This window comes from Gasterosteus aculeatus, chromosome 5 (assembly GCF_964276395.1).
Source record: "Gasterosteus aculeatus chromosome 5, fGasAcu3.hap1.1, whole genome shotgun sequence".
Lineage (NCBI taxonomy): Eukaryota > Metazoa > Chordata > Actinopteri > Perciformes > Gasterosteidae > Gasterosteus > Gasterosteus aculeatus.
In genome coordinates this window covers 3,019,961-3,033,278 of record NC_135692.1, presented here as the reverse complement: position 1 = coordinate 3,033,278, position 13,318 = coordinate 3,019,961, and the positions used below count along the sequence as shown (strand labels likewise).

General features: G+C 45.0%; 1 protein-coding gene across 20 annotated transcripts in view; it reads left to right on the top strand.

Annotated features, from left to right (window-relative positions):
• The first annotated feature begins 246 nt into the window (after positions 1 to 246).
• LOC120819768 (rho GTPase-activating protein 23-like) overlaps positions 247 to 13,318 on the top strand; it is a 45,792-nt gene continuing 32,720 nt past the window's right edge. For 8 of the 20 annotated variants that reach the window (XM_078103231.1, XM_078103226.1, XM_078103229.1 and 5 more), the window contains exon 1: positions 12,792 to 13,026. In XM_078103231.1, coding sequence (XP_077959357.1) covers positions 12,805 to 13,026 — 222 coding nt within the window. In that variant the 5' untranslated portion in view covers positions 12,792 to 12,804. Of the gene's footprint in view, positions 738 to 12,790; positions 13,027 to 13,318 lie in introns of those variants that run through there. The other 12 variants (XM_078103245.1, XM_078103237.1, XM_078103243.1 and 9 more) reach the window with 4 other exon arrangements.

The window sequence follows — 13,318 nt, the reverse complement described above, 5'->3', positions numbered from 1 at the left end:
TAAGCGGAGCGACACAGTCTCCCTGCTCCCCTGATAGTCGCTCATCAATGGAAGTAAACGGAGCCCTCGGTGAAGCTGTGTAAAGGAGTGAGTGCGACAGCTGCTGGGGGAATCCTACTACACACCATCAGGTCACATGGTACACATATACACACTCTATCCCTCTGACCCCCCCCCCCCATCCCTCCCTGTCTCTCACTAATGCTGTGTACAGTGAGGGAGGGGGAAAAGCAGGAGGATTTTGAAGGAAGGAGGAGGGGGGAGCAGCTGAGAGAGAGAGAGAGAGAGAGATGAAGCCAGGGGAGGGGGGGAGGAGAGGCACCACAGATTACAACCAGCCACGTACAGGAGCGGGCGCCACGGCAGCGTGGAGGACGGGGAAAAAAGAATAACAGCTCTGGCGACCTTCTACTCTCCTTCTGTGTCGGTCGAGGGAACAAAGAGGAAGAGGGAGAGGAAGAGGGAGAGGAAGAGGGGGGAAGCGCTGCGTTTCAGAGGACGGCGCTGTGACAGCAGAGGAGGACGAGGTGATGTGTGTGTGCAGCGCGCCGGTTTGTAACACACCAGCAACACTACGGGTGGGTGTGTTTTAAGGAACCCTCCCGCCCTCATCTTACCAAGAAGCCTGACCCGAGGTTACGCAAGCCATGCTGAGGACCCGGAGACAGTCCTGCTAAACACCATGACTCAGGTGAGGACACACACTAAGAGGCAGTTGGGATCATGCAAACACAAAAGTAAGAATGATGCAACAACAATGTATTTGGGGAAAACAATTCACTTCAAAATAGTGTGAAATTTCACTACTCCTCACGTGTACACTTGATACTGCACCGATTTATTGAAATATTTCATTAATATATTCATTCATTTTCAATATTTCATTCATTAACACAAGTTTTTGGACAGATTTGCAGAAACCTTGAGCAGTTTTTGTTGCACTTTTTGGCATTACTTATAAGGCAATTATTACTGTGTATCATGTATTCAGTTGAATGTAACTCAGTAAAGAGTTATACTAATATAATCAGTTGTGATGTTTTATGCAAAAGGTAATACATTATGACATCATCACTGGCTCCATTATAAACTAAACAAGGAAAAGAAAGGACACGTACGTGAACAGTTACAACTTCACATGCTAAGAAGCACCCAGTGGATGAAGTTCAGCATCTTCTCCGTCATTGGATTTTAAAACTCAAAGGAGAGCACTCTTTATATGTTTTATCCGTTTGCGTGTAGTCCAAAGCTTTCTGTTTCGTTTTGAGCTGCACAGCTAATTTGCTAAAAGGCGAATTCTGAACCCATCCTGCGCTGTGGTCTGGCCCGTGATGCCCTTGTTAGCTGGTGAACTGGCTACTTGTGAGACTCGGGTGAGGGGGGTATTTTTGGAACTGTCGCTAAGAGGGCGAGGGACATCTCTCTGAGAGAAAGGAAAGTTGTGTATTTTTATCCAATCGGCTCGAGCGATGCAGTCCATTCTGTCCGTGTTATGCGTCAGTGGACACTGAGAAGCAGAGGGGGGGTGTCGGGTCTTTTCATAGTCGTCAATAGAGACGGACAAAGCATGGCAGGTCCATGAGCTCTGCGCGGAAATAGTGGATAGTGTCCGCTCTGGGACTGAGCAGGCATTGAGCATGTGAGGGTGGAAAGAAGGCATTCTGCCCCACAGAATTGTGGAGAAACTGTGAAAGGTGCATTGTGTTTTTGTAGGTTGTGTGTGTGTGTGTGTGTGTGTGTGTGTGTGTGGTAACACCAGGATATCCTGCTCTTGCTCTTAACACATTTACTGCCAAAAAAACAGGAGACGGCTTCAAACTCATGAAGCTCCAATCAACAGCATGTGCAACAAACTCAGATCATCACTTAGAGCGGGACGCATTCAGCTAACGAATAGACCTGCATGACAACATGACTCATGTGGCGCACTTTGGGCTCATCAAGTATTTATCACGGGCTGACTGTGCGGGGACTTTAGCTTGAACTGAACTTCTAATGACATACAGTATATTGAACTGATTAAATAAAATGTCGTTACTATTTATAACACAAGGAGAAGTTGTGTGAGGAGTAGTTTGGCCTTTTTGGAAGGATCAGTATTTAGATTTCTTTCCAAGAGTGCGATGAGAAAATGTGCTCATGTCTGGTTGGTAAAGTACGGCCACATTTCATTCACATTCAAGTTGACATGAATTGAGGAGCAAAACGGCATCGACTGCAATGACAGCAGAGAGGGACAAAAGGGGGGTGGCGGGGGGATTGTATGAAGGGAGGTGCTGCCAGTGGAATCCTGGCATGACAGAGGAGCCTCAGTGTGATGACAAAACAGGTTGACAGTGACTGATGGTTAACAAGCAAGAAAGTCGAAAATGCTTTTGAAATGAGACTACGTGCACGCACCGAGCTGAAACTGCAAGGGACCCAGAGCGTCCTGGTCTGAGGGGCACGGCCCCCGACTGAGGGTCCGCGAAATGTGTGGTTGGTTTTAAAGACGGATTGAACATTCATCCAACTCTACATTCAGTGAAGAATTTAAGCAATTATCAAAATGGTAAATGTCCACTCAGTCACGGAAGCTATGCAGCAATTTGAACACGTAACAGCGCTAAACGTTGCTCCACAATAACACCACCCTCAATTTAAAAACATCAGTATTGGCCTTCAGAAGCTGTAAAAAAGAGCACGCAACTCCAGATAAAGGTTTAAAAATACACATCCTGTATTCTAGGTGAAAGGACGGAAAGGACTGTGTGGGCTTTGCTCGACGTATAGAGGCTCCGCTGTGTGACTCACTGAAGTGACTCAGACTGAGCTGACAGCTCGGCTGCCCTCGGGCCTTCGCTCAACTACTCTGCACCGGCCACTGGTGCTCGGCATGAGCAGCGCGTGTCCCGGCCTCGGAGAGCTGGCCAGAACCAACGCCACGAAAGCATCCACAGGGAGGCACAGAGGGGGGGTTTTGTGAGAGACTTTTGTTGGTTTGCTTTTCAAATACCAGACTCTCCCATGACTGATACTGGGACCCGCGACCACTGAACTAACAACCACGGAATCGAATCCCCACAAAATACGGCATTATTTATAAAGTTCTTAAGTTAGGTTAGCCACAAGAGGTCCTAGTTAGGGTGACCTGAATGTTCACCTCACTCTTACAGTCCAGTAGTTACAATAATATCCTGCTTTGTACACGTTAAAGTTTAAACCACTGAGGCACAAACAAACTCTAGAAGAATGATGGAGTGAGACACAAAAGCGTTGCTGGCTGTTCTTACATCCGGGCCTGTAATCGACATCCCAGCGCCGGACCCGACTGTTATCAGCACTCAGCAGAGGAGTAAGGGGGGAGGGTGGGAGGAGGGAGGGATGTAAGGAGGGGGAAGGGGAGACAAATGGGAGACAAGCAGGAGGTGAGAATGACAAATTCTACTCACAATTCACCAATTGCTACACGCGTCTCACATGTTTTCACGTCTCAGACAGATGTGTTTGAACACATTTTAAATCCGCTCCCATTTGACCGAATTCCGCTGAATTCATCAAGTCTTTGTGGACCCTAGTACCCTTATATGGATTCCACTGTAGTAGTCCAATAAGTACTCAACTACTCATAAAGATCTGGTTTCCTATGTACTTGTAGTAGACTGGAGTAGCTTTTAGTCACGTTAAGGCACGGCTCAAATGATGTAACTCATTTCACAACTTTAAACGGACGAATTGTCGTTACTTTAACAATCTTCAGACGTTTTTATAAAAGCCATAATCAGATTAAAATTTGGATTTGATCAATACGGTCAGCCTCGGTTGTACTGTGTTAAGTGCTAGCTATGTTAGCATGCTAACAGGCTAAACCCGGGGACCTTGGCAAACATGATCGGCGCGGTAGCGTTGCCATTTTAAAGTTAGCCCCAAGCTCAAATTGTTCTTCCAAGGAATTATATTCACGTTGGCCGATGAAAATGACATTTTTTACATAATTTACTAATTAATACTTGCAGTATTTATGTAGGCCAGTCTGAAAGTTAGCATTGAACTTTTTTCCAATGGAATTTTTCCATTGAGTTCTAGACTTTTGCTGAAGATACGCGTCAACAATCGTCACAAATCTGCTTCCATGATTTTTGAAGCATGATTGCAAATCCCGGAAGTAAAAACTAACTATGTAAACTGTGAGTCTCATTGAGCCACTTGTTAATGGCCCCCTTAAGACGTATAAAAGCTACAAAATTCTCAAGTGGGGCATTTATTGTCTTTGTTGTTGAACTACATGTGAAAATCTGTCTCGACCGTGGGCTGACCACAGTCACGTCAGACATCTACCAAATACCTGAAACATGGAGCGCGGGAACAAACGCTGAGGTCGAAAAATCCTTTTGGCTGCAACGTGTCCGTTTATTCCCATCCAACAACATAAAAACAACTTACTCCTACTTTTAACCCCCCCGGTACCAGGGTTACGTCCCCTTTCCCTTAAAGGGGCCCCGTGAATTCGGTCCTCATGCAGTCCCCTCTTTCATAAACGCCTGATGTAAGACCCCAAGAAACAATGATGGTTGAGGCAACACAACTAGTTTTTTAGGTTTAGGAAAGAAAAGATTTGGGTTTGGGTTCCGGTAGCTTCCATAGACTTTGTACAGCAGATTGTCAAATTTTGGATACATAACTTTGTCGCTGGGATGCATCCAATGAAGCTTCACTGAACCAGTATGATTTATTCCAACAGCACTGCCTCAGAGAGACACACAAGCGCACATTAGTGGCTGAAATGGCATGCAAGACACCGCCGGTCACTTTCAATTTTAAAAATAGCCTGGTCGGCTCGGACTTCTAAAACTCAGCTGCTTTGAATTTCTTTGCTGCTCGACTGCAGACCGTTCTTTCTGACTAGAAGTGCCTGGTTTGCTCCCTATCGTCTCTTTCTTTTTGCCCTACTAACCTGAGATGTAGTTTGGAATCTTCCAATTGGTCTCTGAGGCTGGTGGAATGGATGAAATAGCAAGACATGAAGACATGGAGACGAGTACTGATGTAACAGAGATTATATGACATTTTGATACAATTAGGTATTTGCATTTAAAAGTTATAAAACCCCCATGAAAGTCAATTGGAAGACATTTCCTTTCAGACCAACTTTGCAGCTTTAATGCATTCATTTTTCTTTTGTGTGTGTCGCCACCTGGAATTGGAATTATGTAGCGTATGAAACTGCACTTATGTCCTCGATCCCATTTCAACAATCACTTACAGCAGACGAGGGGAAAGCCTGCGAAACACACACACCGTCTGTGTTTAAGCAGCTGCTCTTCATTGTTTGCCAGTGAATTCATGCATTTAGACACACTTCCCCAACAATAGAGTGAAATGTGTGCTGCTGATTTAATGACTGAGGAATGCGGTGGTGAAGTGATAACGATGCCTGAGCAAGACTTTACTCTTCATCTTCCTTAGATCTAAGATGTTTTCTTCAAAATAAAGTGATTATTATGTTATTAAGTTATGCTTATTATGATTTGGGTGGATTATATACAGTATTAATGCAACACTAAAGAACTTTTGGCGTAACAAATAACCCACCTAGCTGTACCAACTGCCAGCCTTACGGTCGGGATGGCTGCAAAGATAAAAAAGTTTTGTGAATCAAAACAATGTATCTGCCAACGCACAAGTTCAAAACGAAATCAAACTTTTCTTAGGGTGTCAGTTTTAGAAATACAACAAAGGCCAAAGGGTGAGAAAAATAGTCCAGCCGATGGCCCAGTAGAATGAGAAATTAGCCGTGGAAGGACGGACGCATGCACGCACACATGATTGGGCCACAGGCTTTGCCGGAGGTAATGAACTTCTCCTGCTTATGCTGTCTTGTAAGCACTTGGACGCAGCAGCCACTGTTGAGCTTTCGCTAAGCTTGCGGAGCATGCAGCATTGTCTTCATCACCCAGTAGTCATAATCACGTGTTGTCCGTAGGCTTCTTCCAAACCAGGGAGTTCATGCTGAATCTCTTCTACTTGGGACACCAGCTCTGCCACCATCATCAGAGTTCTGCCATTTTCCTCTATGGGGATACGCTGTGCGGTTGTGGCGAGATTGTGTAACCATTTGTGTATACGTGAGTCAGGAGTCATACGTGTGTTTGCCCGTTTTGCCGCTCCGCTCTAGTTCATTCATCTCTATCTGCGCTCTAAATAGAATGATGAAAGCCTTATTTCGGCAGTGTGTGTGTGTGTGTGATTGCGCCTGACCTGATAATAGATTTCCTCCAGAGTGCATCTCCCTAGGGGTCCTCCAAAGAGGACATATCACGTGGGCTTGTACGTCCATGTGTATGTCATTTGTCCCATTGAAGAAGGTTGTAGATGGTGTAGATTTCTCCAGAGCTCTCACCAATATTCCTTGAACTTCGCCTTTGGCAGACGTGGAAACACTCTCTATGTAGCTATGTTTGAATAGAGAATATTTTTTTACAGATAAGCATTCACGTTTCTATGTACATTTTGAATTTACACTTAAACGTCCAAATATTGCAATGGAATTTCTGCTATATTTGGATGAAAAGTTGACTGCTGTTCCTTGCCATGAAGTGAGCAACTAAAACTATTTACATTCTGCATGCAAAGGTTGTGGGTTAGAATTTTAATTAGCGTGTTATTCTCATCATAGCAGAAGGTGATATGTTGGCCGCATCTGTTCTGTGCATGTAAATTAGACCGGGAACACATGCTCTTGTCTCCACTTCCGTTTGAGCCTCTTCTGATCTGGTCAGATTGAAGTCTTTCTGCGTAAAAATGAATATTATCATTGGATGGGGGATCCATCTGACACGACCCTAAAGTACTGGTCGGGTTTAGTGATTGCAGGTTTGTACTATCTTCTGTGTATCTCATGATAAAACCAACTTGTGACAAGTTCTCAACTTTTTCTATTTATACTACGTTAGTTGTACTGAGCGGGAATTAGGAGCGCGGCGGTTGGTGGAGAAAAGTGAGGTTGGACGCGAACGCCAGAGCGTTTAACACAGAGGGCGTGTGCGACAGACACTGTGGACCTGTGGCCAAGCTGCAGTATTTGATGCTGTGGGATTGGTTTATCACAAGGGTCTAATGCAACTGGCTGGTTGATGGGGAATGGTGTCTTTGGACACATAGATGGGACCTAACGTCAGGATGCATTGGCCTCAATATTATCCATTGTTTTTATATCGCCTACAAATTACCTGACTTCTTCTGAGTATATCATCCCTCTGAGATCAGAACGGTGGCATCCTTCCTTCAGTTTACTGCTGATTATCAACATTTCCCAAAACAATGATGCCAGACAGAGAAGAAGCTCAGGTAGCCATTTTCAAAACACTGAAAACGTGAAAGACCTGCAGTGTCGGTACATTAGTAGTAGGCCAGGTTTACCCCAGGTTTACCCCAGGTGGACTAAGCCGAGTTGGCAACAGAAATGAGTCCTTAACCACTTAAGCACCATGAAACTCGACCGCGCTTGTAATGTCTTTAGTTGGTGTCTAGGGGATGCACATGCATCTGTGCACCAATATAAAAGCAAGTTGAGAGAGATCCTTTTTACATCCGCAGTGCGATATTGTAAATGCAACGCCCTTCAGCAGTTGGTTGGAAATATAACGACGTAAACACTCAAAGTCTGAAAAAGGGCCGTAAACCCTGCCAGAGATTGTGTGACAGGATGCTGCACAGGCCAGATAATACTTTTTTTGTATGTGTGTGAGTGAGTGGTCGGAGGGCGTACGAACGCGCTGGCGAGCGTGGTGGGAAGTGGCGTGGTTTTAAATCCAGCGGATTAAGGCTGTTGTGTAATGGTATGTTGGCCCGTGCTTTGTGAGATTGGCGTGTGCTCTCTGTGGGGATTAAATATATGCGTTTTATGGATGAAATGGGGCAGATTTGAAGTGTGTGTGTAGGAGAGGAAGACATCCTTCATAATAATCTATGGCTTCAACCACTTTCTTCCATTTATTCGAATTGAACAAATTGCCACCAGCACTATGTTTAGGTTTGGATCCTCTCTCATTTTGGCATATTTTTATTTACTGACGAATATGAATCTCTCATTGAAATTGGATAATGTCTCAGTTCTCAAAGTTATCTTCCGTTGTGTTGTTGCTACCCGACGGCGGCTCAGGGGAAGGTTCACCTCCGGTATCCCATCTGAAAGAAAAAGGGTGTGACGGTCCTCCGGTTCAAACCGATGCCAGTGGCTCCTCCTCTCCCTTGGTGGATTCAACCAGCGTACGCCAAGGCTAACGTTAACGCTCCATTGAATTTGAATCAGATATCTCAGCAATATTGTAATTTGGGTACTTTGGCCCCCAAATTGAGTTTAATCTTTGCATTACGTAAGCTAACATTGGTCTTAATTTGAATATCTCTGCAATGTTTAAAGTTTAGGCTTAGTGTTAGCGTGTTGCTGTAAACATCTGGACTTTAACTTATCACAGTCTTTGTGAAGTTAACTTGAAAAGATTAAAACCCTTTTCCAGCTTGCTGCTGTTTCCCCTTACCTCCTCACCACATCCTGACTCCAGCTAAGTGGTTTATCTACCCAGTTCTTCATAGCGCCGTCTCCATCTATGTCCTTCGTTTCTGACTCCAGCTCAGTATTTGATGCCTTTCTGTGTGGAGTCTGCACGTTCTCCCCGTGTCCGCGTGGCTTCTCTCCGGGTGCTCCGGCTTCCTCCCACAGTCCAAAGACATGCTCTGGGTATTTTGGTATAATTAATTAGGTTAATTGGTAACTCTGAATTGCCCGTAGGTGTGTGAATGGTTGTTTGTCTCTGTGTTAGCCCCGTGATTGGCTGCCGACCAATTGAAGATGGATGGATGGATGGAAATCAACTAACATGCATATCTTTTTACAAAATCTTTACCATCTGTTTGAGTGAAGTAGTGGTAGGCATGTCTGAGGTAGAGGAAGGCACAGTTCTCTGGGTCAACACCACTTTGAGATTTGGCGTATTTTGACAGCTAAAGTGACATTTGTTACTTTCATTAACCCTGGCATTTGCTTCCAGAGATGTGCTCGTGGTTTCTCTGTGGCTGCAGGCGGCGGACACTGATATGAGGTGATAGTTCTGTAAAGTGGAGTCTCTCTCTGAAGTCACGGAGCTCGGATTCAATCAGTAATGTACGCTTGTGATTAAGCCACGGCGTTACATCCCTGAAAGAATCTCGCTATTTGATGCTGGAGCAGTCACATACAGATGTGTGTGTGTGTGTGTGGGTTTCAAGTATGTGTATACAGAAAAGCCATAATATATTTGCTTGGGTGCAAGAGGTGTAGCGTTTTTTTTTCTTCTTTTTTTCTAATTGTTTGCAGTTTTTCTTTTAATCGCCTGTATTTTATTGAATTATGAAGTCTGAATCAAATTAACTATAAAAAACATTGAAATGGCACGTTTACCCTAATTCCTCCCTCTTTCTGAGTCAATTATTCCCTTACATCTGTTGTTAACCGTTAGGTTGCCCCCTAGTGGTCACTGTGCGCCACTGCTTCTATCTTTAGTTTCAGTGGCAAGGATTAGATGGATTAGATCTTCAGCAAAATCTCTCCGCGCTGCTGTAAATAGACAGATGGGAGTTTCCCCCACCCAACCCCAACATTTACACACACACACACACACACACACGCAGAACAGCCTCTCTCTGTGGCCAGACAAGGCCCCAACACAACAGAACACAACAGAACAGAAGCTCTTTGTGTATGTAAGACTTTGAATCAATCAATCTAAATAGGATCATTGTATCCTATTCTTATTTGAATGTTGCTTATAATGTTTTTCTTTCATTCATGGCAAACATTTTTGGGTTGTTGAATGCCGAATGTTTTTACAGTAACCTATAAAATCCCTTGATGAACAGCACCAAGGGGCTTACTCTCTGTCGGGCCCGGCCGGCACGCTGCGCTACGCTCATAAGGTGGCGAGCGCTGATGCGCCGTGGCATCGTCGCAGCGGGGCTTCGTATCGTTCCCAAACATGTCGACATCTGCTCTGTGTATGACAGCCAGTTGATCATTTCAATACGGTGTTTTGGACCCATGGCTCGTTGTGTGTGGACAGAGGGTTAGCAGAGGGGGAGGGCGACAGGTGCAGGTCACAGGGTAGACTGAGGGGTGATGGGAGGATGTAGATGTTGGGTCTCCACAGGCCCCCTGCAGTGGGGATGAAACGCTTTTCAGAACGAGGCCAGATTAGTGTCTCAACACCCCCCCACATGCACACGCGCACACACACACACAGGTCACCCTCCTCCCTCCACATTGTGGTGATCATCACTTTCCAACAGAACGTCTAGATTAAATCCTCCCCAGCTTTGTTTTATTGGAGCACAGTCAGGACAAAGACCTCAGGCTTGCTGATTCTCGGTCTGGAAAACCTTTTATATGTTGTATGTTTTGCATCGACAGCTTCTGGTAATCTCCTCTGATAGATGATCAGACATAATATTTCCAATTAATCCCAAATCCACACACACACAATGATAATGAATACATCTGGGGTTATTTTTTAATTAAAAAAGACAAACATGGGACCAACTGAGGGGGATTTCCCAAACAAAGGCCATGTGTAAGGATTGGGGCTCTTGGCGCTAGATTCCTGTACAAGTTTTCAAATTGGTCAGGATTTTATGACGGATTATTCCATGCTGGTGATGTCTGCCGTATATCTCTGTGGATCCCTGTTTTAGGAACTTTTAGCCCTGCGTGTTTCTTCCCTTCCCCCACTATGGTCCCATACAGCTGCACCTGCTGTGCCCGTAAATTCAAATAATCCCACAAAATGATTTAGTGTGTTATCCACCCAATCACAAACGAGGAGGAGAAGTGGAGTTGGGTACGTCAGACAAGCAGATGTTCCTTCCACATCTGAAACAAAAAGTCAATGCTGATTCATTTGTCATGTACCTTATGTACTTCAGTAACGGTTTCCTCAATAGTTGAGTTGAGTTTTCATGATCTTTTCCCAAACTTACTTCCTCAACCTAAAAAAAGTAGTTTTGTCCCTAATGTTTTCCCCTAATTAAGGTAGTTTATTTTGCAAAGGAAAACACACACACACAAAAAATAGGAGTATGATTATTTCTTGAGGGAGATGTTGAGCTTTTCAAATGCCATATAGTCCAAATATATTAAAAACGTTAGCTAATTTTACTGCTGTAACAACACCATTGCAATGCAATCCTGACTGATCACTTGCACTACAGGTAAGAGGAGTAATATTTGTGTGTATTTTGAGCTCTGTCATCACTGCTGCCTTAGTCACTGCTAGCGCCACCATCTGGGCTCCTCCATGTTTGCTTTGCTCAGGTAGAGATGACTGCTACTGGCTTACTTGTATTATTATTATTTACGTATATGGATTATGATGTGACCCTCAAAAACCCCAATGTCAGCCACACATATTACTCACCATGTGTCGACCCTGCAGGGCCGATATCGCATCGTGAGTTGAAGAATTGTAATCGCTCTAAAGCTTTACTACAACTTCAATAACAAGGAAGCGCAGACAGGATGAAAAAACTCCACGTTGTGTCACACGACCTAAATCGGAGCAGCACTTACGCAACAGAACTCAATCGTCCCCCTGAGTGTGTCTGTGTATATAGTATCTATAAATAATAACTACCTATCTACAGACAGACCTATAGACGTTTGAAGCTGCGACACTGTGTGTGTGTGTGTGTGTGTGTGTGTGAGGGCAATGTGATGCCAGTAGAGGGTGTATGAGACTGTCTCCCTCCCCACGTTGATTCTATGCCCTGCTATTACATAATGACTCCGTCTGTGCAAGCTTGCGTGTATCTTTGTGTGCGTGTACATATATTTATATATATATATATATATACATGTGTACTTGTGCTCTGCGCATGCTCTTTCCTTTGTCCTGAGGGCACTGTCGACAAGCATCAGCATTAGAGATGTGTCTCTCGCTCCACTGACCATGAGCTCACACACACACACACACACACACACACACGCACACACACACCTTCAGGCATGACAATTGCTTCATTAAACTTCCAGCACAGCGGTGGGATAGAAAGGTAGACTGACAAAATGTAATGAAAAGCATCCGAGCTTAAAACAACGATCACAAACCTGTAAAAAGAAGGGGAGAGCTGAGTGATAATGAATACTTTATAGGCCAGTTGTGTGTCTACTCCATGAACATTTTTAGTTCTGATCACCTAAGGACACAACCTGAATGTGGCTGAGGGTCTGTAACCACAACGACACTTCTGGCATATTGTCTCCTGTTCCAATGTCTCTACTCTCAGGATGACTTACTGATTTGTTGTAAAACCTGCAAGAACGACCATTGGAGACATCTAAATGTACGAGACATATTCCAGAGTTCACTCACATCTCATGGCCTTTGTCAGCAGAAGGATAAGCGCTCAGTTGTCATACGGCCTCGTATAATACAATTGACAGTGGAACCATATCCATGAAAACTAAGCAGACTCCATGCCGTGATGACACCCTCGATGGAGATGGACCGTGCCATGAGATGTGACTAAAAGCCCAAAGACAGATCTACTAAGGGGACATTTTTTCATTGAACCTGTAAGCTCCATTTTAAGAGGTCAGCTGTATCATAAACTGATACTTTAGCGCAAAGGGCAACGTTCGCAATATCGGTGTTTCCGTATGTTGAAACATTGACAATAAAATGTACTTAGTGGTTATTTACTTCGTGCTTCATGTGTTCTATGTATCTGACATCCCGCTTCTAAGCCTTTATTTTGAAGTCCGCTCGCTGGATTTCCGGTACCGCCGCGGCCTGAATGCCGGCGCGTGACGCTTCTCGTCGCGGGCCTGTTTGCGTTGTAGTCGCGCTGAGAAGAGGACCAGTTAGTCCACCGACGGACTCCGTCCACGATGCTGCGAGCCGAGTAGTTCTCCACCGGCCCCTCTTTGTTCGGCTCCCGCACGTTACCCGACGCTGGAACCCGATGAATGGAGTTACTTTTTGCCTTGTTGGAATCCCGCCTCCCGCAGAAACTGAAGTAAGTCCGAAGCTGTACGCGTTGTCTCGCGGTATTGTGTGTTTTTATTCTGCTCCTGTCCGGTGTTTCACTTTGAAACTTTCATTGGTTTTCCCCGGTGGTCAACGAGCACATCTTAACGCGTGTTCACTTTATTGTTACCCGTAATAACGGGGTCGTGTCAGAGGATGTAACGTCTGTCACGGCTCTGCCGTTGGCCCAGCGGTCACAGAGCGCGTGTCAGGTGGGGGAACTTCGGTCTCCTCCCGGGACACGCCCCGCGGTGCCCCGCAGGCGCCCCGCGGGGCACCGC